General features: G+C 38.7%; 1 protein-coding gene across 1 annotated transcript in view; it reads left to right on the top strand.

The window, feature by feature from the left end:
• LOC121441353 (MAP7 domain-containing protein 2-like) overlaps positions 1-26,192 on the top strand; it is a 78,758-nt gene that overhangs the window by 19,950 nt on the left and 32,616 nt on the right. The window contains 5 exon segments of the mRNA XM_041642483.1: positions 8,137-8,251; positions 9,049-9,147; positions 11,361-11,471; positions 20,422-20,552; positions 21,724-21,848. Coding sequence (XP_041498417.1) covers positions 8,137-8,251; positions 9,049-9,147; positions 11,361-11,471; positions 20,422-20,552; positions 21,724-21,848 — 581 coding nt within the window.

Here is a 26,192-nt window from a genome sequence, read left to right as displayed (position 1 = left end):
CTACCCTTTCTCCTGCCTTGCTATTGGCTGTTCAGCTCTTTATTAGACTAATCAGGTGTTTGAGACAGGCAAAGTAACACAGCTTCATAGAGAAACAAATGCAGCATAAAAGAATGCAACACATCTTTGCGTCTTTAAAACAAATGCTCTACACCATAAACAAAAGCGCATCTTAAAAATAATATTCTACAACATCCTTCCCTATCTATTCTACTTAGTTTTGGTTTGAAGTTTATTTTGTCGGACATTAAAATGGCTAAACAAGTTTGCTTCTTAGGTCCATTTGTTAGAAATACCTTTTCTCATTCTTTTACCATGAGCTAATGTCTATCCTTGATGCTAAAGTATATTTCTTGGATGCAACAGAAGGATGGATCCTGTTTTCACATCTTTTCTGTTTGATTCCTGTTGTTTTGTTTTTAGTGGTGGTGGTGGTAGTGGTGTGTGTGTGTGTGTGTGTGGTTTGCGTGTTTCCCCCCTTTTGATTTCCTGTTCTGGGATTATTTATTCCCTGTATTTTAATAGTTAACCTCTTTAGGTTGGTGTTTTCTTTCTAGTGCCTTCTGTAGAGCTGGATTTGTAGATAGATATTGTTTAATTTTGATTTTATCCTGGAGTGTCATTATTTTCTCCATATATGGTGATTGAAAGTTTTGCTGGTTATGGTCTTCTGTGCTGGATCTGTCCAGAAACTTCTTGCTTTCAGAGCCCCCATTAAGAAGTCAGGTGTAATTCTAATAGGTCTGCTTTATATGTTACTTATTCTTTTTGCCTTGTAGTTTTTAATATTCTTTCTTTGTTCTATACATTTAACATTTTGATTTTTATGTGCTGAGGGGACTTTCTTTTCTAGTCCAATCTATTTGATATTCTTGTGCTTCTTGTATTTTGATAGGCATCTCCTTTAGGTTAGAGAATTTTTCTTCTGTGAGTTTGTTGAAAATATTTTCTATGCCTTTGACCTGTTTTTTTTCTCCTATTATTCTTATTCTTAAATTTGGTCTTTTCATAATGCCCCAGATTTTCTGGATGTTTTGTACCAGAATTTTTTTTATTTAACATTTTCTTTGACAAAGGTATCTATTTCTTCTATCGTGTCTTCAGTTCCTGAGATTCTCTCTTCAATTTTTTTTTTGCTTTTTTTTTAAAGACAGGGTTTCTCTGTAGCTTTTGGAGCCTGTCCTCAAACTATCTCTTGTAGACCAGGCTGGCCTCAAACTCACAGAGATCCGCCTGCCTCTGCCTCCTGAGTGCTGGGATTAAGGGCATGCACCACCACCGCCCCGCTTTCTCCAGTCTCTTGTATGTTGTTAGTAATGTTTGCTTCTTAGGTTCCTGTTCAAGTTCCTAAATTTTTCCTTTCCAGATTTCCCTCAGTTTTGGTTTTCCTTATTGATTCTGTTTCTACTTTCAGGTCTTAAACTGTTTTATTCATATTCCTCTACTGTTTGTTTGTGTTTTCATAGATTTCTTTAAGTGATTTATTCATTTCCTCTTTAAGGACCTCTAATATATTCATAAAGGTTGTTTTGAAGTCCTTATCTTATGCTTCAACTATATTGCATTTCTTAGGGTCTGCTATAACAGGGTTGCTGGACTCTCTTGGAGACATACTGTCCTAGCTGTTAATGATTATGTTTTTTATTCTGGCATCTATACATTTTGGATTGGGGTGATTGTAATCCTAGGTGCTGATATTTGGTCTTGTCTTTGTCAGGTGGTCTATTTTGTACCTTAGTTTCTGTTGCCCTTTCTGGTTCTTAGGAGAGAGTTGTGGCTGTGTGTTGCGTGATAGGAAATTCTTCTGGGATCTTGATATATGTGGCCACTGAAAGTTTTAGGTAAAATGTGTTTTTGAGTATTGGGAGCTAACAGTTAGGAATGGCGACAGGCTGGGGGGACCTGAAAGGGTCTACAGGAGGGAGGAAAACCAGGATGTGGTAATTTCACTGGAAATGGGGACAGAGTGTGAGGAGGGATCACAGCCAAAGCTCTGCTATAGAGGTGGGGATGAGACTTGGAGGAATGCAGAAGGAGGTGAAAATCTGAAGTTAGCCTGCTTGTTTACCTGGTGAGAGTGGCTTGTCAGTTCCCAGGGAGTAGAAGTTGGAGGCTATGGTAAAAAAAAATGAGTAGGGGGAGAGAGACTAGGAGGGGAAGATCTTTGTGATTCACTAGAGATGGGAGCCATTTGGAAGGGAGAGTGCAGCAGAACTGGGCATGAAACTGGAGGGTTGGATTTGGAAGAGCAAAGGGAGTGGTGAAGATCCTCTAGTCAGCCTACTTGCTTCCTTAGACAGAGTCCACTCTCTCTTTTTTTAATTTTAAAGAAGACATATGTACACTGACCATGGACTGAACCACACAAATCGAGACCCACCTTTGCCTGTAAAGTGGCATCTATTGATGGTGATTTGTGTTTTCTTAGCAGATGAAGGTCTAAGCAAAGCTGTGGTTCACTGTTGCTGGCTTTAGTCTGATTGCTTTGGCTTTTTCTGGTCTCAATTTATACCTCATTCCTATCACTAAGCAACTGGTAGCCAGAGCAAGTCATATAGCCCCCTCCCAACCCTGTTTCCTCAGACCCAAAAAGGAACAGGGACTGAAGAAGGTGACTTGTAAAACTGTCCAGCAAGCACCTACCACAGAGTAATCACTAGAAATGTGACACTCTCCAGTTATTTCAGGTGACTTTGGTGGAGGCAAGGTCAAGATAGAGCTCCAGAAGATATGAAACAGTCTATGTACTGTTTTAAAAAAAACAGTAAACCACGTGAAAATAGAGGCTGAATGTTCAGAAGTTCAAGGTTATCCTTAGTTTCATAGACAGTTTGAGACTAACCCAGGCCATGTTTCAATAAAATATAAAAAAACCTTGGATAAAAATCCAAAAAAGAAAACAGAACAAAATTCACATAGGCCTGGTGGTACAGGTTTCTAATACTAGCTACTTAGGAGTCTAGGATTGTAGGATCAAAAATTCTCAGGGGATTTCTTGGCTATAGAACAAGTTCAATTATAGCTTGAGCAATTTATTGAGACTCTATCTCAATGTAAATAGTTTAAAAAGAGTACTGAGGGTACAACTCAGTGATAGAGCACATCCCTAACACATATATATCCTTAGGTTCAATCCTCAGTATTGGCAGGAGGAACCAGTGTATGAGAACTGTTTGGGTAATTTAAGACAGATGTATCTATTCTTAGCCTGTGTGTTTTTCATGAGTCACTGGCCCATTTTCTTCCTTTCCCATCCTCCATTCCTTGATGACTTAGAGTTTGTCCCTTTCTCCCTGGCATACCTATTTTAATTCTTGACATCCTGCTGAATTGCTGATTCAAGATAAAGCTTGTAACTGCTTCTTCCAGAAAGGAACACTATGAAGATACTTCTTATGCTTCAGCACATCTTGCAGTGTGACAGAGGTCCACTTTGGCGACAATTTCTATGCATAATTTTCCTTTATAGAACATTAGTCTTAGAGGCAATTAATGTAATCAGTCTCATACTCACTGTTAATGAGGGGATGTCATGTTAGATGGTTGATCCTGATACAATTTAACGTTTAGTAGTTTAACTTCTGGATGTTTTCTGGCTTTGTGCTTTCTTTTATCCCTAATGTAATAGAGGATATAATATTATCAGCATAAACACAATCTGAAATTACTTTTTTCTTTTTCCTAGGAACTACGTGGCACAGCTTTAGCATGTCAGGTCTAAACTGAGAGCTGGGCTTTGTAAGGTTGTGTAGCAAACCCAAAAAACCAGGAGCTTGCCTTTGTCACCTGCTCCCACCCTCAGGGCCTCAGGAGACCCAGGTATAGCTTAGGGACTTTCCACACATAGGGTAACCAGTTAACCACATCAGGGTTAGTTATACTGCTGATACAAAAACTTAGCGTTTTCATGAGTGATCTATAGGGTAGTGGGTTTGCTCTGCCCTGTGGAAGTCCTCTAAAGGAAGCCTTCTGTGGTCAACTCTGGTTCTTGGAGATCTCAGTGAGGGCTGTTGAATGCTCAGCACCTGGCTCTAGAATGTTAATTTTTCCCTTAGTGCTGAATTTAAGTTCTTTCAGTCATGTTCTGTCTCTGTCAACAAAGAAAACACTTCAGTGGAAAGATTATTCATTTGATATAGGCCATTTTGCTTCTCGAGCCTATTGTAAAGTGTTGCAGGAGTCTTACTCTTTGGCTCTGGTAGTTCGAAGATCATAAGTCCGTCATGTCCTCTCTCCTATGCACCCCTTTCCTGTTTCATATTCCTATGATGACCATGATACTGTTCTTCTAACCTTATGTGTCCCAGCACAGAAGTGGGTGATCTCAGTATCCCTTAATACCATACTAGGAGTTTAAGAATGGCCAGAACCAAATAAAAAATTATTCTGAAGTGAAACCAGTAATGAGTCAGATACATCAAGACCAGATAATCTGGCATGACATTCTGTTTTCTAATGCAAAACCAATACCCTGACTCTTAGAGGTTTTGAGAATTAGCAGGAGTGTAGCAGTGGCAGCAGTTTCCTATGAAGGGAGCCTTGTCCAGTGTCTATTTGAGAACCTGTCCTTGAACTAACTAACTGCACTTGGTGGAAGTCACCTTCACTTCTTGAAGTATCCCTTACCTTCAGAGTTGAGCTGCGCCAGGCGGTGGTGGTGCACGCCTTTAATCCCAGCACTCGGGAGGCAGAGGCAGGCGGATCTCTGTGAGTTCGAGACCAGCCTGGTCTACAAGAGCTAGTTCCAGGACAGGCTCCAAAACCACAGAGAAACCCTGTCTCAAAAAACCAAAAATAAATAAATAAATAAATAAAGAAATAAAGAAAGAAAGAATTGAGCTGCTAGAACAAGTTCTTGTCACCTTAAGTTTTGGTGGATAATTCATTATGCTCACCTAATCTTTATTCAGTGTAGCTTCTTGACTGATTGGTGGGATTTAGAGAAAGAGCAACTCTTTTTCTAACTAAGAAAATCTTTCAAAGAGTAGCTTCACCTTTTTAAGTTAGGTTGACATATCTAACCTTCTTATAACTGTCAGTGCTTAGTAATTAATAAAAATACTGGATATAAGCCGGGTGGTGGTGGCACGTGCTTTTAATTCCAGCACTTGGGAGGCAGAGGCAGGTGGATCTCTGTGAGTTCGAGGTCAGTCTGATCTATAAGAGCTAGACAGGCTCTAAAACTACAGTGAAACCCTGTCTCAAAAAACCAAAACAAACAAACAAACAAAAATACTGGATATAAAACAAGAAATTTATGAATTTGCCTAAACAAAAACTAGACTCAGCTGAAGTCTGGCCACTCCTAGAGGGACTTGATTGACCATGGGACTGGATATAGAAATCTGTAAAGAAGAGACCCCTGGCCGGGCGGTGGTGGCGCACGCCTTTAATCCCAGCACTCGGGAGGCAGAGGCAGGCAGATCTCTGTGAGTTCGAGACCAGCCTGGTCTACAGAGCTAGTTCCAGGACAGGTTCCAAAGCCACAGAGAAACCCTGTCTCGAAAAACCAAAAAAAAAAAAAAAAAAAAAAAAAGAAGAGACCCCTGTGAAGCCTGTTGTGGACTACTGGGGAATTGTCTTTACAGTGTCATCCATGAGCACATACAGTAAAGGCAATAGAAAAACGTATAGCTTGCTCTCTGTCTTTGTCTCTGTCTCGCTCTCCTTTCTCTCCACTCTTCTCTCCCTTCCCCTCCCATCATAAGTTGTGATCTTTGATCCATTTTTGACTTTTTGCACAGAATGAAAACTAGGATCTAGTTTCATTCTTCTAGGTGTGAATATCCAATTTTTCCAAATTCTCTACTGGGTTTTTAATCCAGGTTGGCCAGCTCAGTTGGTCACAGTTTTCCAGATTGGTCTAGACATCTAGTCATCTAGTCAAATGTAGACTCATCCAGAGGTAAAGAGATCAAGGGATAAGATCCCTTTCTTTTCCTTCTCATAACCCTACATGGTAGAACAAATTGAAGAGACAAGAATATGTCTTGTCCTTCCCCAACCTCTGTTGGTTGCCAGTGATACTCAGGAGAACCACAGCTTAGTAGGCACTATGTAGTTCTAGTATTTATGAATACTCTTTTTCTAGTGTTACTAAACTTTATTTCCCTTGCTTTCTCATGCACAACCTTTTATCTGTAAACAATGGTTCCAAAAGTATGATCCTACTAGGAGTAGCACCTGAAGCTAGTTATAAAGGTAAACTCTTGGGTTAGGTTTAATTCAGTGTTTGCTTAACATGTACAAGCCTGGAGCTCTAATCCTCAGTACTGCCAAAAATAAATATAAGAAGGCACTACCTTCAGATTACTGAGAAACCCTAGGAGTAAATCCAAATCCTTTGTGCAGTTCTGATGTATCCACATTGAAAGCCACTGTTCTAAATTGTCTTATTCTTCTTTCAAATTCAGATTTATTTAGCACTGATTAAAAACTTAAGTGCCTCGGGTATTAGATCTAGCTGTTAACCTTGTATGACATGGTGATGTAAGTAATATCATCTTTATTTTATAGGTGAGAATATTGAAGCCCAGAAATGTAAAATGGTTAGAAAGCTAAAACATGCGCCACACATCTACTCAAAGTTTAAAAGAACAAGCTTCCAGTGTTAGAATCTGAGCAGCTTAAGAAATTGAGGGTGTTGAGCATGAAAAGATTTTTTTTGCCTAAGTTTTCCAGGGATATGTCTGCTTTAGGAGAGCAAGAAGTTCTTTATAATTCTGCCTCTTAGATAGCTGTTCAGTGACAAGGCTGACTTCAGTGGTCTTTGTTCTGACTGTGTCCACTATCTTATGTGGTCCTTCTGACATGTAGAAAATCTACCAAAACTCTTCCTGAACTAAATTTATTCCAGGGTCAAGTGTTTAAAACAAATTAGGTTGCTAGTTAAATACTTACTGTTAAATAAATTCATGTAAATACTATTTAGTCTCAGTCTTGGGTAGCTGTGTTTCACTCATCTGGTAGTAAAGTTCTGTTCCTTCCAAGTTCCAACTTTTATCTGGAAGACCACCACTGTTCATCATCAGAACTTAATGGCCCAAGATCATCAGGATAGGACATCCAAGAAGTGCACACTCATGATTGGATAGTGCCTGACCCCAAACTAGAACACTGATGTTTAAGTCATGATCACTCAGGTTTTGCTATCCTAAATTAATTTTTCTTGATTGATTTTATTAATCCACAAAAAAAAACTTAGCTACATATTTGTAGTTCAGTAGAGGCTTAGTCTATTCCTAGAGCCCTATCTTGGGCTTCTCTAGTAGAAGCAAGGAGTGGTATTTGCATTGTCATTGAGGTAGTGGAGGTGCAGAATTAGAACACCTTTGCTTCACTGTCAAGAACAACTTTTTGAAACTAACACTTTGGTTAATATGGGTAATTTGATAAATCCTACTTTAAAAGAGAAGCTTGGTATCTGTTTTTATTTTCTAGTTAAAAATTACTTAGTTCCTGACACCACCCCACCTATACACATACACCTAACTGTGGCAAAGCACTAAGTGTTTTATTTTGTAGATAGAAGTTTCTGTATCTTTGTCAAATCTTGGACTATGCAGTATTATCTTAAGAGTAATATGAGCAGAAAAGTATTACAGTATAGAAAAGGAGCTCAAAGATGAAAATGGGGCTTTATAAAATGTGTTTCAAAGTCAAGTGCTGTTCTCAAAGCTATATACAGGGCTGAAAAATTCAAATTATACTTCAATTTAAACTTTTCTCATGTTTTCAATTTGAAAGGCTATATTTGGTATTGGGACCAAATTTCAGTTCTCTTAACCAGATTTGAGACAGGCTTGAAAGAGTTAATGCTTACTGAGCATTATTCATACGCAAATCGGGAGCTGGCAGAGCAACAGCTTCTCCCCAGGGAGGAAAGGGGAGGGGACAGGACAGGATATGGTGTTCACAGTCTGTGGTTGGAGAAAAGCACTAGCCTAGCTGTATTGTTTACTCTCAACCCACCAAAAGGCATTTGGTGGTGAAGAAAGCACACATACATGGATTTGGGATGCTGAGCACAGAAAACCCCATTTGGTGACTCGTCTAGGCATCAGTGAAGTATAACTGAGTGGTTGTTACTGTTTTCTGTTAATATTCTATGCTTTTTGCTTTGGGGGATTTGGGCAGGAACGTTTGGAAGCAATGATGCGCCGGTCCCTGGAGCGTACACAGCAGCTAGAGTTGAAGAAGAAGTGTTCATGGGCAGCATCACTGGCCTCAGGGCCTGCTGGAGGACGCGATGGTGAGTTTAATGTTATCTCTGCATTGCAGGGCCCCTATGGGGAGATCACGGGCATGACTGGATGTCTGCAGGATTGGAAGATGCTATGCACAGCTTTGTAGGCACCTTTTCAGATGCTTAAACTGCTGCACTTCTTGTGTGTGTATACATTGCTCATAAAGGGAGCTGTCATTCTTCTTGCTATCAGATAGTTGAAGCATGAATACTGGGCTCTGGGGGAAAAGCAAAAGAAAAGCAAAGAAAGCAAATACAGTCTAGCTGGACTAAGCACACAGGACCAAAAATAATCTCATTTTAGGAGAGAGGTAATGGCAGGAGGCACAGTCACAGCCCTAAATGTGACTGGAAAAGGTATAGCAGTTACTCTCTAAGAAGGGCCAGCCTTTTCCTTCTTCCTCATGATTTTTTGTTGATTTTTTGATTATTTTATTTTAAAGCAACTTACTTCATTATCCAATTCATAATCATCTTTCAATTTTCAACTGCCTAAATGGATAATATCAGGATGACTTTTTCTTCTTTTCAGTGTCATAGTATATTTCAGGTATCTCAGTGTTCTGTTATGTAGGAGTTATGTACTAACTCTTTTTGAGAGCAGATGTTTAAATTACCATATCCTGACTTTGCCATCTTGTCCTTTTAATTATTTGGCAGTGAATATACATTTTCTTTTTTCCTTTTGAGAAGGCAATAACTAATTTGTTACTTTTCTTATTTCTTTATTAGAAACTAAAATACAGCAACAAATTGGAACTTTTTTTTACCTCTCTTTGCTCTGATTTTTTTTTTCTGCATAGGTGAATCAGAAAATACCCCACCCCTTCCTCTAACTTTAGCAGCCAGCACTCTCCCTTCGGACACAGGGACCACTACAGCTGCTGCCGAGTCCACCAACGGTATACCCGAGCATCACCATACCATAGTGTTTTGTGATGACCGTTCTAATCACCCTCCTCCATCACTGTGTCTGTCTCACGTACTTTCACAATTGATTTCTTAGTCTGACTTGTCATGACTTTTTCTCTAGAGCTGTGAACAACATTCCCATATGTTTTTGTTCTTAGAGCTGCATGCTTTATATCTTAGTGTCCTGGAGACATTTCATCCTCAGCTCACTAACTTCTTCCTTTAAAAAAACTCATCAGTATTTGACTTTTGTGCATTTAGACATTTAACAGTTGCATTGGCCATCTTATTTTAGGTATCAAGTAACAAGGCATTTTTCATTGCTTCTGGTGAAAAAACAAATCACACAGATTTCTAAATAGAATATTTGAGCTTGGCTAATGTGATAAATTTCTGAAGAAGTGTTCAAGAGGTAGTAATAGGGAATCCACATAGTTAGACAACTTGGCTTTATGTTTAACTCTGTCTCTCTTTCCAAAAGGCTTTTTGTTTCAGATACAAACATAGAAACTACTTATGATCTAGACTAAGAGAAACTTAGTTTGCATTTAGTAATGAATTTAGAAATACTATACATTTGAATGATAAACTGAAAATGAGAAATAGAAGGCATGTGATATTTGCCAGCAATATAGAGAGGAATATTAATTGTAGGAATAAATATTTTATTTTTGGCTTTCCTCTGACACAGAATATCCTTATTGGTCTTATCACAGATTTTGCTTTATGGGTTGAGATTTGGTTCTCTCCCATGGAAAGGTGAGAACAGAGTAGTACTATCTAAGGCTAGTAACAAGGTGAGGTGTGTGACTCAGACATATAATTAATTTATGGAAATTCCAAAAATATCAAGATGATATAATATTTTAATGCTGTATTTTAAAAGATTTAAACCATAGAACAATCCATGTCAAACATAATAACATTGCCTCCCACTTCCGCTCTCTCCCTCCCCTGCTTCCCCAGGGAACCCATTGTGTTACCTATTCTAAGCATGCACTCCACCACTAAGCAACATCCCTGACCATAATATTGAATTTCTGGAGACTAGTGCTATGCCAAGCCATATCAGAACCTGAGACAAAGGGGGAAAAGTGTACAGTTATATGCATGGTTTTATAATTTCTAGTGGTTGCTTATTTTTATGGAAAGTTAAAGTCATTAAAAATCAAAGAGTAAGAGTGTTAAAATTTAAAACATCATTTCAAGTATAAGTATTTTATGTATCCTCAATTAAAACATGTTATATTTTGATTTTATCTTAAATAAAATGATTTAAGATTGCCACTTGGTCAGTAGAAATTGCCCTATACAAGGAATTCTCTCATTTGAAAATATAAGCTAAGCCGGGCGGTGGTGGCCCATGCCTTTAATCCTAGCAGTCTGGAGGCAGAGGCAGGCGGATCTCTGTGAGTTCGAGACCAGCCTGGTCTACAAGAGCTAGTTCCAGGACAGGCTCCAAAGCCACAGAGAAACCCTGTCTCGAAAAACCAAAAAAAAAAAAAAGAAAAAGAAAAAATATAAGCTAAATTTTGAAAATATTAGGCGTTTGCTTCCTCAACAGCAATGCATGCATAGTTTTACTTTTGCCTTGGGTTTTAACATAGTTTCACATGCACTGTCAATTATTTTCTGTTGGTTGTAATGATTTAATTTAGAAGTCAATCTAAAACAGTGACTGGAATATGAGAACACCAAATCTAGGGCCAGACGTTTAAATCCTTACTGTACTGTTAAAGCATTTGCAGAAGAGCCATTTTAATGTTATCTCTTAAAATAGGAAAATCAGCAACTGCTGATTAAACACAACTCCTTGCATTACAAATTGCATTCTTTTTCCAACCTGAGCCTCAAATAATTCTGTTTCATCACATACAGTTTTAGTCAAGGTGCAAGATATTTCTAGCAACAGTTGTCCCTGGTGGACACAAGAAAACACTAGGTGGGATTAGTATAATTTTTAGCTGAGTATCTGAGTGAGTCTGAACATTTAATTTAACGAGAAGAACATGGTAAAGAAATTGCAAACCAGTGGTTGCTGTAGCCTGGACACTTCCAGATTAAGATAATGAAAGCAGTGTGCTATGCTGCAGTGGAGCACCACTGAATTATGTGTGGATGAGGACAGGAAGGACACTTTGAGATTTGATTTCACAGGCTACAGTGATATGAAAACCAACGTCTTTAATGCATTTCTCTGCAGCATGTGACAAACTTTCAACATCAACCATGAATTTGCCAAAGCAGACGGACCCTCCTATGAGTAAACGCCTGTCTTCATCCACCGTGGCAATATCTTATTCCCCAGACCGAGGCAAGTGAATGGGTAGACCTTGTCTCTCCAGTTTGCTTCTTTCTGGTGTGAATGTCTTGACAGTGTCCTTTGCAAAAGCCTCCTCTCAAGCCTTCTGCAAATATCAGTACTTTCTTAACCTCTAGGGTCAGTCAACAGGACTTTGGAAAGTGATATTGTTCCATAAGGAAAGGTCATTATTGATGGATAGGAACTGATATTCTCCCAGTCTGCAAGAACCTATTCCACAGAGCATGGAGAAGGTTTTTTTGTTTTTTTTTAAGCTCCTGCTGGGTCAATGATATCATATAATTGATTAGCCAGAAGGAGCAGAATTGATTAGTTAGTTATCCGGGAGACTTGATAACATAGAAAAAATGGGACTCTAAAGTCATTCATGGTTTGTAGGCCTACCTACTTTATAAATGAAAACAGAAGTACAGAAATAATATGAGAATGCTTTTTTTCATTTATTTTATATTCCCCCTAACTCCCATCTACCTGCCCCATCCACTCTTCCTCCATTCAGAAAGGGGCAGACCTCCCATGGAGTCAACAAAGCATGGCATATCAAGTTCAAGCAGTACCAAGCTATTCTCCTGCATCAAGGCTGGGCTAGGCATTCCAGCATGGGGAATAGGTTCAAAAAAGCCAGCTCATGCACCAGAAACAGATCTTGATTCACTGCTAGGGGCCCCACAAACAGACCAAGCCACACAACTGTCACCCACATACAGAGGGCCTAGGTTGGTCCTATGCAGGCTCCCTAACTGTTGGTCCAGAGTCCATGAGCTCCCACTAGCTCAGGTCAGCTATCTCTGTGGGTATCCCTGTCCTGATTTTGACCCCCCTCCCATTGCTCATACAATCCCTCCTCTGTCTTTTCCACTGGACTCCAGGAGCTCAGCCCAGTGCTTAGCTGTGGATCTCTGCATCTGCTTCCATTAGTTACTGGATGAAGGTTCTCTGATGACAATTACGGCAGTCACCAATCTGATTACAGGAGAAGGCCAGTTCAGGCACCTTCTTCACTTTTGTTAGGAGTCTTACCTGGGGGTCATCCTTGTGGATTCCTAGAAGTTTCCCTGGTCACCAGGTTTCTCCCTAACCCAATTTTACCCTCCTCTATCAACATATCTCTTCATTACTCTCCCCTTCAGTCCTATCTCACAACTCGACAAACTCGAGTCCTCATGTTCCCATCCATCCCCTCCCCCTCACCTTGCACACTCCCAGTTTACCCAGGAGATCTCATATGTTTTCCCTTCCAAGGGAAATCCATGTGGAGGATGCTTTTTCAAGCAGTGTTTTGGTTTGGGAGACAGTGTATATAGAGGGACACATAACTATTTTCAGAACCTGAGTATATGTAACAGTATCTGTGTTCTGATGGAGGCTCAGAAGATTAATTGGAAGCCTGAATTTTTGCCTTTTGTTATACATAGATTAAAAAAAAGAGGGCTCTTCTTGTGTAACATGCATATCCTAAAGCACCAGCAAAGGAAAGTGGGGTACTATAAGACTATTGAGCTTGTCAGATTGGCCAAGAGATGATCAGGAAGAGATTTGTGACTTGGAAGAGGATAGTGGGACTTCCTGGTTGTCATTCACTGGCATTGACTCTATCCCTCCATTCCAGAGGCATGATGTATGTAGCAGAGTCCCTATAAGTGTCATAATGCTGCTGATTTCTGATACCCATTCACGGTAACTACTAGACACATGGAGGGAGGAAAAAGTTTGAAGAGAAAAATGCTTGACACTTTTGACTCTATAGCTATTCCTTTAGTGACCATACTCCATATTTTCTCATTTATTTCTTTGCATTGATGAACATGCAAACATAAATATGTTATATCATGGTTGACAACTATTATCTGCTTGGTATTCTAAACTGAAAAATGTTAATCTCCATACCATTTACTAAATAGCTATCCAAACAATATCCATTGTCATATATTATATCCCCAAACCAAAACATTTTAGTTATTAGATTTTATTTTATTTTTTCTTTTTATTTTTGAGGTTTTTTTTTTGTTGTTTTGGCATAGATTTTTCAGGCAGGATCTCATTCTATACTTCATACTGACCTTGAACTCCTGATATTACTACCTCCATTCCCAATGCTTGATGTAAATCATCACATCCTATGATCATTGAATTTTGGATCATGAATCCTAGCTGATAATCGGTTGACTATTATTTTTGTGCTGTTTGTGTAATTTTGCCCTTAAATCATTTTTAAAAGATTGTTATAGGATGGCACTTTTCTTTTTTTAAAAAAATATTTATTTATTCATTTATTTATTTATTCATTATGTATACAATGTTCTGTCTGTGTGTATCCCTGCAGGCCAGAAGAGGGCACCAGACCTCATTACAGATGGTTGTGAGCCACCATGTGGTTGCCGGGAATTGAACTCAGGATCTTTGGAAGAGCAGGCAATGCTCTTAACCACTGAGCCACCTCTCCAGCCCCAAGAAACCAAGTTTTAAAAATGAAAAGTGCCATCCTGGGGCTGGAGAGGTGGCTCAGTGGTTAAGAGCATTGCCTGCTCTTCCAAAGATCCTGAGTTCAATTCCCGGCAACCACATGGTGGCTCACAACCATCTATAATGAGGTCTGGTGCCCTCTTCTGGCCTGCAGACATACACACAGACAGAATATTGTATACATAATAAATAAATATATATATTTTTTTAAAAAATTGGTTTTTTGTTTGTTTTGTTTTTTTGAGACAGGGTCTCTCTGTGTAGTTCTGGCTGTCTAGAACTCGCTTTGTAGAGTGGCCTGGCCTCAAACTCAGAGGTCCACCTGTGTCTGTCTCCTGAGTACTGGGATTAAAGGCATATGCCATCATGCCCGACTTTGTATGTTTTTTTAATCAGTTTTTTAAAAAATATTTCTTTTAATTAATTTTTTAATTTTTTAAATCTTTTATTGAAAATATATTCTCTCATACAATACACCATGACCTGACCACAGTTTTCCCTTCCTCCACTCCTCCCAACTCCCTCTGACCTCCCCTCTCCCTGATATTCACTCTCTCTCTGTTTCCTTTTCAGAAAAAAAGAAGGCCTAAAATGAGTTCTTGTTGTTGTTTCATAGGCACAGTCCTAATTTTTCTAGTGTTAGATGTACTTAGGGAGTACTTAATGAGTCCATATAACTTTTGAAAGGGGTGTTAATTCTCTTCAACTAATACAGGTCACTGTGGTTGTTTTTTTGTTTATTTTGCTTTGTTTTGGTTTTGAGACAGACCCTTACTGTGTAGCTCAGGATTCTCCTTCTTCAGTCCCCAAATGCTGTGACTATAGGTGTGTACTATTACATATAGCTCAGATCACTGTAATAGAGTATGAAATTAGTTCTGATACCACAAGAGTGAGTGAACTCTCCTAAACTCTTAAGTTATATCTTATTTGTTTGATTTTGCTAGGACAACCAAAGCTATCCTTTGTTAGAATTATTTTTATTTCCACATTTGTTTTGCCACCAAAATGTTAAATGTCACATGCACTATCTTGTTTAAACATTATTTTTACTTTAATTCTGCTTTTTAAAAATTTAACTTAATTCAGTCCCTTAGCTCATTGCATGCACCCTAGATCCATGGAACCCTTTCTTGTTTTGAGACTGCTAGTACCCACACAGGCTTCTTTAGCCAGAAGCAGAAGTATATATATGCTCTCAGCAGGCCAATGACTCAGGTAAAAGAGGCCAAGCTGTGAAGTCAAAGAAAATTCCTGAAGCAATTTTGATCAGACTTGGATTCCTGAATTTTTGCATTTTGCTTCTCATTTGCTGGCTTTATGAAGTTCTTTGAATGGTTAATAGCATTTTCTGCCTGGCTATGTTTAGCTGTTGCTGTTGCTTTTAAAGATAATTACTATATAGGTGAGTAAACTATTTTATGACTGACTGGTGGTATGTGAATGAGGTAGAAAATCGACTTGATGGTCTGTGGAGGTTAGTTCACTTTTCTTAGATGGTTGGAAAAGTAGCATATATATCTTACTCCCTGGAGTACCACAGCTGGCTCTACCCCTCATTATTGCTCATATATAAAATTGGAGTTTTTGTTTTTTATTTGTTGTAATAAAAACTATATATAGTGGTGAATGTTTGTAATGCCAGCTACTCAGGAGGCCAAAGTAGAAAGAGTTTAAAGCAAGTCTGGGCAACATAGTAAGACCATGTTTCAAAAATTTAATATTAAATTATCACGAGGATTAAATGAGATCATAGTATAAATAAGATAACACACTGGTAACACACAGAGTAAGAGCTCAAAAACTGTCTAGAGCCTTGCTACTTAAAACATGATCCATGATCACCACAGGGCACAAAGCCGACAGGAGGAAAAGCACTTTGAAAGGCTGTCAAGCAGTGATGGCTTAGTGTGATCAAAAGTGCACTGTGGAGGTTGGAGAAATGGCTCAATGGTTAAAAGCACTGGCTGTTCTTACAGAGGTCTTAGAATCTGTTCCCAACACCTACATGGTGGCTCACAATCATTTTTCCCTCCAGTTCCAAGAGATCCAATGTCTTCTTCTGGCCTCTGCAGGCACCTGTCATATATGTGGTACGCAGACTTATATTTAAGCCAAACACCCATATTTTTAAAAAATGAAAAAAAAAGCCAGCAATGGAAACTTTGTAGAAAGGCGGCTCTGAGATCCTCCCTAGCCTGCACATTGAAGTCTGGCAAACACTGGCTTTCCTTAACCAAATACAATTAAATCATGATGTCAAGATTTAATGCAAGCATTATCATTTGCATATGTGCAGCACAATGTCCACATAAAGTCCAGTCTAGACTCCATTACCAAGATACAGTGATTTGGTGAAAATGACATCAAGTTACATAGGGTCTATTCTTTTTATTTGCTTTGGGAGGGGGACAGTGGGGGACAAAATCTCATGTAGTCCAGGCTGCTCTCAAACTCACTATGTAGCTGAAACTGGCCTTGAACTCCTGATCTTTCTGCCTCCATCTCCTAAGTGTTGAGATTGCTAGTATATGTCACTATGTCTGGGTATAAAATCTCTTAAGTGGTTAGTATTTGATTTGCCAATTCTGCTTCTGGATATAGACCCAGAAAAATTAAAAAATATTTCAAAATCAGTAGAGCATTATTTACAGTATCCACGAGTGGAAACAGCTTGAATAAATAAGCAAAATGAAGTATATATGTAAAGTAGAATATTATTCAGCTTTAAATAGGAAAGGAGGCTGGGCAATAGGTGGTGTACACCTTTAATTGCAGCACTCGGGAGGCAGAGGCAGGCGGCTGTCTGTGAGTTCAATGCCAGCCTGGTCTTTAGAGTGAGTTCTAGGACAGCCAAGACTGTTACACAGAGAAACCCTGTCTCGGGGGGGAAAAAAAAGGAAGGAAGGAAGGAAGGAAGGGAGGGAGGGAGGGAGGGAAGGGAGGGAATGCTGATAGATGAAGTTTGAAACTATTCTAAGTAAAAGAAAGCAGTCACAAAATACCATAACTTATATGATTCTTCTTATGTAAAATATCTGAAATAGAGAAATCCATAGAGACAGAAAGTAGATCAATGTTTCACAAGGAGTAGGGGAGGAAAGAAAGGTTAGTAACTGCTTAATGGGTAAAGGTTTTATTTGTGAGTCTTAAAATGATTTGGAGTTATGGTTATAATTGTGAATATACTAAATAATCACTGAACTGGACATTTAAAGGGGGAATTATATGGTATGTCAGTTCTACTCAACAACAAATCCCAAATTATTAGCAAGTAGGAAGTATCCCCATTTTTGAGGTAAAATGTTTCAGGGATTCCCTAAGACTAAGCTCAGATTTGATGATTTGCTCAGAAGATTCAGCATACAGGTATACTCACCTCTTTTATTTATTATGATGAAAGGATATACAAAAATCCACAAAGGAGAAAACAACTAGGAACAAAGTCTAGAAAAGACAAGGCACAAGCTTCTATAGTCTCTCCAATATAGTCACTCAGGATGAGTTTCGTGGAGTTAAGACAAGTTAAGAATGTACTGCCGACCATGGAAGCTTGTTGATACTGAGTTACAGAATTCTGATCATGTGAACTCCCATTAACCTTAAAGGTATATCTTAGCCAGATTGCTTCCTTGTTCCTTCTAAATATTTTTCGCCTGGCCCCAGCACAGTTCTGGCCAGTAAGTTGAAGCTTACCTCACCACCTTTCAGATCTCAGGCAGTGTTATGACATTAAGAACACATACAAGAAGTGCCATTCTTGAGGGCTCATAGATTCCTATGGAAAACAAGAAGCTAAGAACTTCAGGACACTTGTAGCAGGAGATTCATTATCAAGAGACACCCCACAATGTGACCTTCCACTGTAGTGCCTCTCACCATGCCCCAGAGTGCTTAGTACAGTGGGAGTAATTCCTTTCAGTCTGTGATTCAAGAGGGACTGCCTGAGGCTAATCAGTCCCAAAGCCCCCTCTGCTGGTGGTACTGGTTCATCTGCCTGATGAATGTGAATAACATCTTAATATGCTGTGTTGGAACTATATCAAAATTACCCCATCACGCTTCCTCAGTTATGTGCAGTCAAGATCCAGAAATTCATGCTCATGGCAGCTTACACAGGCATTGTGGTAAGTTTCTTCTGGAAGAGAGACCTTCCAAGACCAATTCTGGAAAACAAAGATCATAGATACCTTTGTGACAGTGTCCTCCTCCACGCCACTACAAGCTGGGTTTTATTTGTATTCTATTCACAGTGTGCAGCACAATTAATAAAAACCCAGAGATAGATTTTGGGGTTTTAGGATTCATGGAGGCAGGATCACCATTTTCGGACTTAGGTAGAGGTAAGAGTCAGTGGCTGGCTGCTTTGATTTTCTGGTTTGAGCCCCACTATCTGTCTCTGAGTTTTTATTAATTGTGCTTTACAGTCAAAACTTGATTTCTCAGTTATTCACCACACTTGTACAAGCCTCTTTTTAAAAGGATATAATATTTTTATGGGTGGGAAAGGAAGTTCAAGAAGCAAATAGAGAAATATTTAAATAAGCTTAATCAGAAAGATACACTATATTTAGGGATCATTCAAAGTAAACTACTAAATTAAAAAAAACTTAAACATAGGTTTATGCGACTTCTGGTTATTTTGTTGTTGTTGTTTGTTTTTTAGCTTAGTCATTTATCTAGTGACAAGTGTAAAAAAATCATCCTCCTTCTTGGGACAGCTACATAGGAGAAACAAACATGCATAGTTTATCTTAAGTGTGAATATTAGGAAAAGGTAAAGTAAGTAGAGTCAGGTCCTAAGTCCATTATTATAAACCATAGCTCCTTTAAAAAAATCAAACAGAGCCGGGCAGTGGTGGCACATGCCTTTAATCCCCATTCTTGGGAGGCAGAGGCAGGAGGATCTCTGTGACTTTAATGCCAGCCTGATCTACAGAGCAAGTTTTAGGATACTATCCAAAACTATACAGAGAAATCCTATCTCAGAAAAAGAAATCAAGCAGGAAACAGCAATGATTCATCTTTTCAACCTTTCCCAGACTATAACTTTTCCAAGAAAGTATCCACACTTTGCATCAGAAATACAGCTCTGAAGAGCAGCTTGGATTTTTTGGATGTTGCCATCAGAGACCTGTTCTGTGGACATTTATATGTAACCAAGGTAGCCCAACAGTATTCAGGATGTTTCACAGTTTAGAGACCAAAGGAAGGATGTATTTGCTGCAATCTCTAGTTGAATTTTAAAACTCTATATCTCTTCTGGAAGTTGATTTTTTTCAGTATCTATTTTTATACAAAAATTATAGTTAAAAAAACATTAGTTTGAAACTTGTTCTGGTTTCAGTACTTAGTTCCAACTCACCTACTGATGACAAAACCAAGAAAAGGTTGGTTTTTTTTCCCATTTCTGTTGAAGGAGAAAACTAAAATCATTCCCCAGCCGTGATTAACCTCAGTTTAGGTAGCAGGGCCAAAAGTAGCCAAGAAATCCTGAGGCAACTCTGTTGGTGTTTCAGTAGTTATCTTCAAATTCTGTAGGCAACTTTCACCTCACAACATCCTGACTGTTTCACAGTATGGCCAACAATTCCATAGCTACACAAACACCACAGGTCTATTCTCCCACTATTCCCAAACATTATTTTTACTTTGTTTTTGTGAATTGGAGTTATTGTACAAGTTCCCACCTCTGATGTCAGTTGCTTCTGGGGCCCCCAAGAACATTGGAACTCTGAGGACTCATAACTTATGGCTATGATTTATTACAGTAGCAAGGTACACAACCAAAGAAGCAAAGGGAAAAGTGTATGATAAGTAGAGGAAAACAAATGTAAGATTCCAAGGTTCTCCTAAGATAGTCATACAGGATATACTCCATATAACAATACACATAAAGTATTGCCAACTGAGGAAGCACTCTGAAGATTCAATGCCTTGGGATTTTACTAGGAACTAATCATGTAGGCAACTTTACTGAGCAAATACCCAAATTTCACACACTTAGAATGTATTATTTTTACAAACAGTTTCTTAGCACTCACTAGTGAATTACACAAACCTTCCTAAAATCTAAGCTCCTAGATACTGGCCAAAGCGCAATCTTGTAAGCAGACTTGCAAAGACAATAGTCAGGGCTTCTGTGTTCTTCCTGTGTAAGGAAATTGAGTTTAGAGACATTAAGTAGCCTTCCCAAGGTAATCCAGCTATTAGATGGTAATGCAAAGTCTGCTTAGCTCCAAAGTGCACTTTTAACCCCTCAAATAAATTTGACTCTTGAATCTTGGGAATCTTATTTAAGATAAGATCTATTCTGTATACAGTAGAAAAAACATATTTCAAAAATGTGGATTATACATTATATTCTTATAGAATATATTCTTTTCAATCTCTGATTCTCCTGCCTTTTCCATCTGTGTTTCCTGTATTTTCTGGCTATTCTGTAACTCTCTAGTATTCCATGCCTGTCCTCTTGTAGCTCTTGGAAGCCCTCTCAAATCTTCATACAAGTCCTCTCCAACCCGGACCACTGAGAGGAAGAAAGGTACACCTTCATCTGGTGTGGGAGATGCTGGGAAGGGAGCCATGGCAGGAGCAGAGCCATCTCAGGTAGGTTTAACTGCCCTCTGTCACTCTTTTCTGTACTGTAATTTGTCTGACTGTGTGATTGTTTCTATTATTGACCTGGGGTCTATGTTTCTGTCAGTCTTCAGGGACTGTTCAAGGGATATATTTGGTTTTTTTTCCCCAAACTTTGGAAAATTTTTCTTCTATTCTTTAAGGTTCTGGTTCTAGGATTCTTGCTTCTGTATACAACTCAAACTGAGGGTCTAGGTCAACCTTCACTCACAATAGCCTTTGAATATTTTTATATCATATAGATATTGTCAGTAAAATGACTGTTAAGCAGGAACCCATTCCCTTCTACTAAGAAATGTGTGTTTTGCACTCTACGTTATACCATGTATGCCTCAGAGTTTACAAACTGGCATCTTAGATATTAAAATCACCTTCTTCTGGTAAAGGTTTTGTAATAAGTGTATATTTTATATTTATTTGAACTTAATCTTTTAAATTATTTTATTTTTTGAGATTGTAATTACACCATTTCTACCTTTCCTTTCTTCCCTCCAAGCCTTCCTATATACTTCTTGCTCTCTTTCAAATTCATGGCCTCTTTTTCATTAGTTGTTTGTTGTTATACAACACATATGTGTGTATGTATATTTATGTGTATGAATGCATATATACATATATACATATTAATTCATATATATATATATATATGCAAGTGTGAGAAGTTCTCTTTTGAGTTGTTAATCAGGGTTGTCCAAGAGACTCCCAAAACATTATAGACTATTGTTGTTGCCTGTGGTTGCCCTCCAAGAGATGGGAAGTAAGTCTCTATTGCTGAAAATACCATGTACTTCAGACTCAGAGCCCAGAGGCCTCTGAGCTAAAAGTGTATGTTTTTGTACCCTTTCCAGTTCTTTTATGTTTAGAGCCTTAATATGGTTATGCTGTTATTTCTTGGTAATATAACAAAGTGTAGGGCAAAGGATCTCTATGTTGAGCAAAAAAAAATCATTCCAACTTGATGACTTAAATGCAATCTCATGGTATCACAAATCTCTATAAAGATTCATGCCACATGAGCATTAGACCTTTATATTGATCCCACTGGAAAAAAACTGTATCACTTTCATCTGAGGTAGATTTTCAACTTGTAGAAGCAGTACCAGTCATGGGCTGTGGCTATCATATTCTTTGTCCCCTATAGATGGAGAAAGTGAAGAAGGGACGAGTGACAACTTCTGTTTCCACTGGGGGTCTTGGGTCCCCACTGAGAAGATGTGAGCCTCCTGAAGACATTCCTAAGAGGTCATCTTCTCCTGTGAAATCCAAGTAAGCACATCTTCCCTTGCCAGAACTCTGATGGTTGACAGTCAGTTTAGTTTAGTTTAGTTTGGTTCCATCCAACATTGTTGCTTCTGCTCTGACAAAAGTATGTCCAACAGGAATGGGTGAGCAGGACAAATGCCTGCCTTTGGAGTATATGTCTATACACTTAATGTATCTTCTGAATAAATGATGAACCATTTATAAGTTTATTGCTTGGTAACATATATAGGACCCATATTTGCCAAGGTGATATATTCAGCATCTTCTCTTTAGGACCTTCAATTCCATTTTTTCTCTTCTTTATTTCCCCTGGCATTTTCCTTTCTCTTTTAATTGTACCATTTCTAACTCTAGATTGAAGTGACTGCGTTGTGCATAGGTACTTGCTTACCATCTCCTTTCCTCCTCATCTAACTGTCTCACTGTCTGTCTCTTTAACATATTACTGATGGCTAGCAATTTTGTTCTGAAGACAAGTTTACTCAGATGTTTTTTTCTGCAGGGTTCTAGAAGATGATCTACATGCAAGTATATAATGTACTTTGAGCATATGTCCCTCAGTGTAGCAACTGAATGGAGACTTGTATGAAGTGAGGGGTCAGGCCTCAGTTAGAGACTTGTTAATCTGAAGCTCATTTGCACTGTATCAACATTTTATGTTCAGTTAGTGTTCTTCCGCAAAGCTTCTTTGAGACTGGAACTGTCTTTATTTCTTGTTGTAAAACAAGTCCTCAGTATAGGTCTGTCTTGGTCCATTAGGACTGCTTGGAACTAGGGGTGCTTCACATTTCAGTTATTTAGATTTGAGAAAGCTTGCTTAGATTTCATTGGTTAAGGATCCTTGATCTGACCATTTGAAATCTGAAACATATTTTTTTTCAAGACAGGGTTTCTCTGTGTAGCATTTTAGAGCCTGCCCTGGAACTTGCTCTGTAGTTCAGGCTGGCCTTAAAGTCATAGAGATCCACCTGCTTCTACCTCCCAAGTGCTGGGATTAAAGGCATGCGCCACTACTGCTGACTTTGAAAATTTTGAGTAATGGTATCATGTTCAAGAAGCATTGGAACGTGGATCATTTCAGATTTCAGAACTTCTTATTAAGAATGATTAATGTAGCATAAATAATAAAAATCTACAGACAGATATTGGGGTTCAAGCTGGAGATCAGAAAAGCAAAGCGGCCAGTTACCTTAGACTGAAATGGCGATCTTGCCTCCATGAATCCTCAGGATGAGTCTGAGCATGAGACCTGTCTTTTCCCGTCTTAATATTCTTCTCTATTTTGATTTAAGGTGTGCACTACCACCACCTAGCTTCTATTGCTGGAATTAAAGGTGTATGCTACCACTGCATAGTTTATATGGCTGACTAGTGTGGCTGCTTTGCATTCTGATCTTCAGGCAAGATTTATTTATTAAAACACAAATACTATACCACTATAGATTAACCTAAAAATAAAGAAAAAAGACAAAACAAAAATAAAACAGAAAAAAAGATCAAAAAGAATACTTAACTGTTGTGGGAGCTGCGGGCCTGCTCTTTCGTCCCGCCCGGCTCCCGCATGGCTAGCTTTACACTAGAAATAACAACACACAAACTGTATTCATTTAAACACTGCCTGGCCCACTAGCTCCAGCCTCTTACGGGCTAATTCTCATATTTTGCCTAACCCATTTTTAGTAATCTGTGTAGCACTAGTCTTACCAGGAAAGATTCAGCATGTCTGACCTGGTGGCTTGCTTCATTGTGTCTGCCCTGGAGAGAGCTGCATGGCATCTGAGCTCACTTCCTCTTCCTCCCAGCATTCTGTTTTGTTTACTCCACCTATCTAAATTTTAACCTATCAGGGCCAAGGCAGTTTCTTTATTTAACCAATGACCTTCCTCCATCACTTAACTTTTGTGAAAGAGTTGAGAGGTCTCAAGAGAAGCAAGTATTTCTTGGTTTTACCTTTTTAAATTAATTAATAAATTCTCTCATACATTACATCCTACCCACAGTTCCCCCTCCCTTCTATCCTCCTAGTTTCCACTACACCTTCCCTTTCCCCTAGATCTACTCTTCTTCCTTTTCCCTTTAGAAAAAAAAAGCAGGCCTCCCAAGGATATGAATTAAACATACATGACATAACAAGTCACAATGAGACTAAGCACATCCCTTGTATCAAGGCAAGATAAGGCAGCCCAGTAGGAGAAAAAGGATCCCCAAAGCAGGCAAAAGAGTCAGAGACAGCCCTATTCCCACTGTTAGTAGCCCCATAAGAACACTAAGCTACGTAATCATAACATATGCAGAGGACCTAGGTCAGACATATACAGGCTCCCTGTTTGTTGGTTCAGTCTCTATGAGCCCCTATGAGCCCTACTTAGTCGATTTTGTGGACCTTGTTCTGGTGTCCATAACCCTTCTGGTTCCTACAATCTTTCTTGCCCTTCTTGCATGGGATTCTCCAAGATCCCTCAACCTAATATCTGGCTATAGGTCTCTGCATCTGCTCCCAGCAGTTGTTGGATAAAGACTCACCAATGAAAATTGCTCTACAATTAATAGCCGAATATCATTAGGAATCATTTCATTTACTTTTTTTTTACCAGTTGTATTTTGTTCTATCCTAGGTCTTGAGCCATCCAGCCTCCAGTTCCTGGCCATCCAGGCAGTGTTAGCTATAGGCTCCCTCTCATGGCATGGGTCTCAAGTTGTACCAGTTATTGGTTGGCGCCACACCTACAAGTTTTGCACTATCTTTACCTCAGCACATCTTGCAGGCAGGACAAATAGTAGGTTGAAGGTTTTGCAGCTGGTTTGGTGACCCAATCCTACTGCTAAAGGCCTGCCTGGTTAGAGGAGATGGCCAGTTGAGGCTCCCTATACCCCATTACTAGGAGTCTTAACAAGGGCCATCCTCATAGATTGTGTTTCCATTGCACTAGGTTTCTACCTCAGCCCCGAATGCCCCCAGTACTAAAAAGCTAGATGTTTTGGTGGTACGTGTCTATACACATCTATAATCATAATATTTGGGTAGCTGAGCCATAAGAGATCATATAAATTCTAGGCCAGCATGAGAATAGGCTATATATTGAAATCCCTCTCTCCAAATAAATAAAAATCAAGTGCCAGGAAATATAGATTTCCCACTGGTTGAAAATTAGTGGATGAATCACAATGGTTATAGACTGGTCTAGAAAATCATAGGAACTCATGTGCAACAAGCTTAAATTATTTATGAAAATTCAGCCAAACTATATAGTAATAAAAAGACATTGGTCACAACCACGCACAACCACAAGCGGTTATCTCAGAAATGTTACGAATGAAAAAAACAAGTTATAGAGGAATGCCATTAATAGATTCCATTTATTTTTAGTTCCAAGATGTACTACCTAAAAAATGTTCTTCAGAATTAAATATGATAAAATTAGTTTTTACAAAAATAAGAACATGACAGAAATAATATTCAGGATGATACTGGCTTCTTTCAGTGAGGGAAGAAGGGGCTCAGACAAGGGAAGGCCACACAGGAATCCTCAACATAATGATAATACCTGTCTTATCATTTTGTGAATGTTTGGACATTTGTTCTTTCATTCTTTATATATTTTTAAAAATATATATATATATTTATTTATTTGTTTATTATGTATACAACAGTCTCTCTCCATGTATACCCACACGCTAGAGGAGGGTGCCAGATCTCATTACAGATGGCTGTGAGCCATCATGTGGTTGCTAGGAATTGAACTCAGGACCTCTGGAAGAACAGCCAGTGCTCTTAACCACTGAGCCATCTCTCCAGCCCTCATTCTTTATATCTTAACATATTTTATAAACTTTGTTTTATATATTCAATATTGAAGAAAAAGAAACTTGATATTAAAAATGATGTCACACATAAATAAGCTTGATTTATTTTTGACATTTTATCTGCGTAGACTACTGATGGCTCTAATTATTTTTTAAACATTTTTTTATTTTTTTCAAGACAGGGCTTCACTCTGTCCCCTGGAACTCCTGGAACATGCTCTGTAGACCAGGCTGGCCTCAGACTCACAGAGATGAATTACCTCTGCCTCTTGAGTGCTGTGATTAAAGGCATGTGCCACCACTACCTGGCAACAATTTTTAAATATTATTTTATATAAAATACCCACATATATGTTTGTGTACCAGAGTGTGCCTGGTATCCATGGAGGCCAGATTGCCATGGAACTGGATAAAAAAGGTTATGAACCACCATGAAGATCCTGGGATTTGAATCCAGATCCTCTAGAAGAACAGCCAGTACTCTTTTTTCTTATTGATATTTATTAAGCTCTACATTTTTCTCTGCTCCCGTCCCTGCTACTC

The sequence above is a fragment of the Microtus oregoni genome, unplaced genomic scaffold, assembly GCF_018167655.1.
Source record: "Microtus oregoni isolate MIOR12 unplaced genomic scaffold, Mior012 000074F_ref0000038, whole genome shotgun sequence".
In the NCBI taxonomy this organism is placed as follows: Eukaryota; Metazoa; Chordata; class Mammalia; order Rodentia; family Cricetidae; genus Microtus; species Microtus oregoni.
Note: the sequence above shows the minus strand (reverse complement) of the source record. Positions and strands in the feature narration are given on the sequence as shown.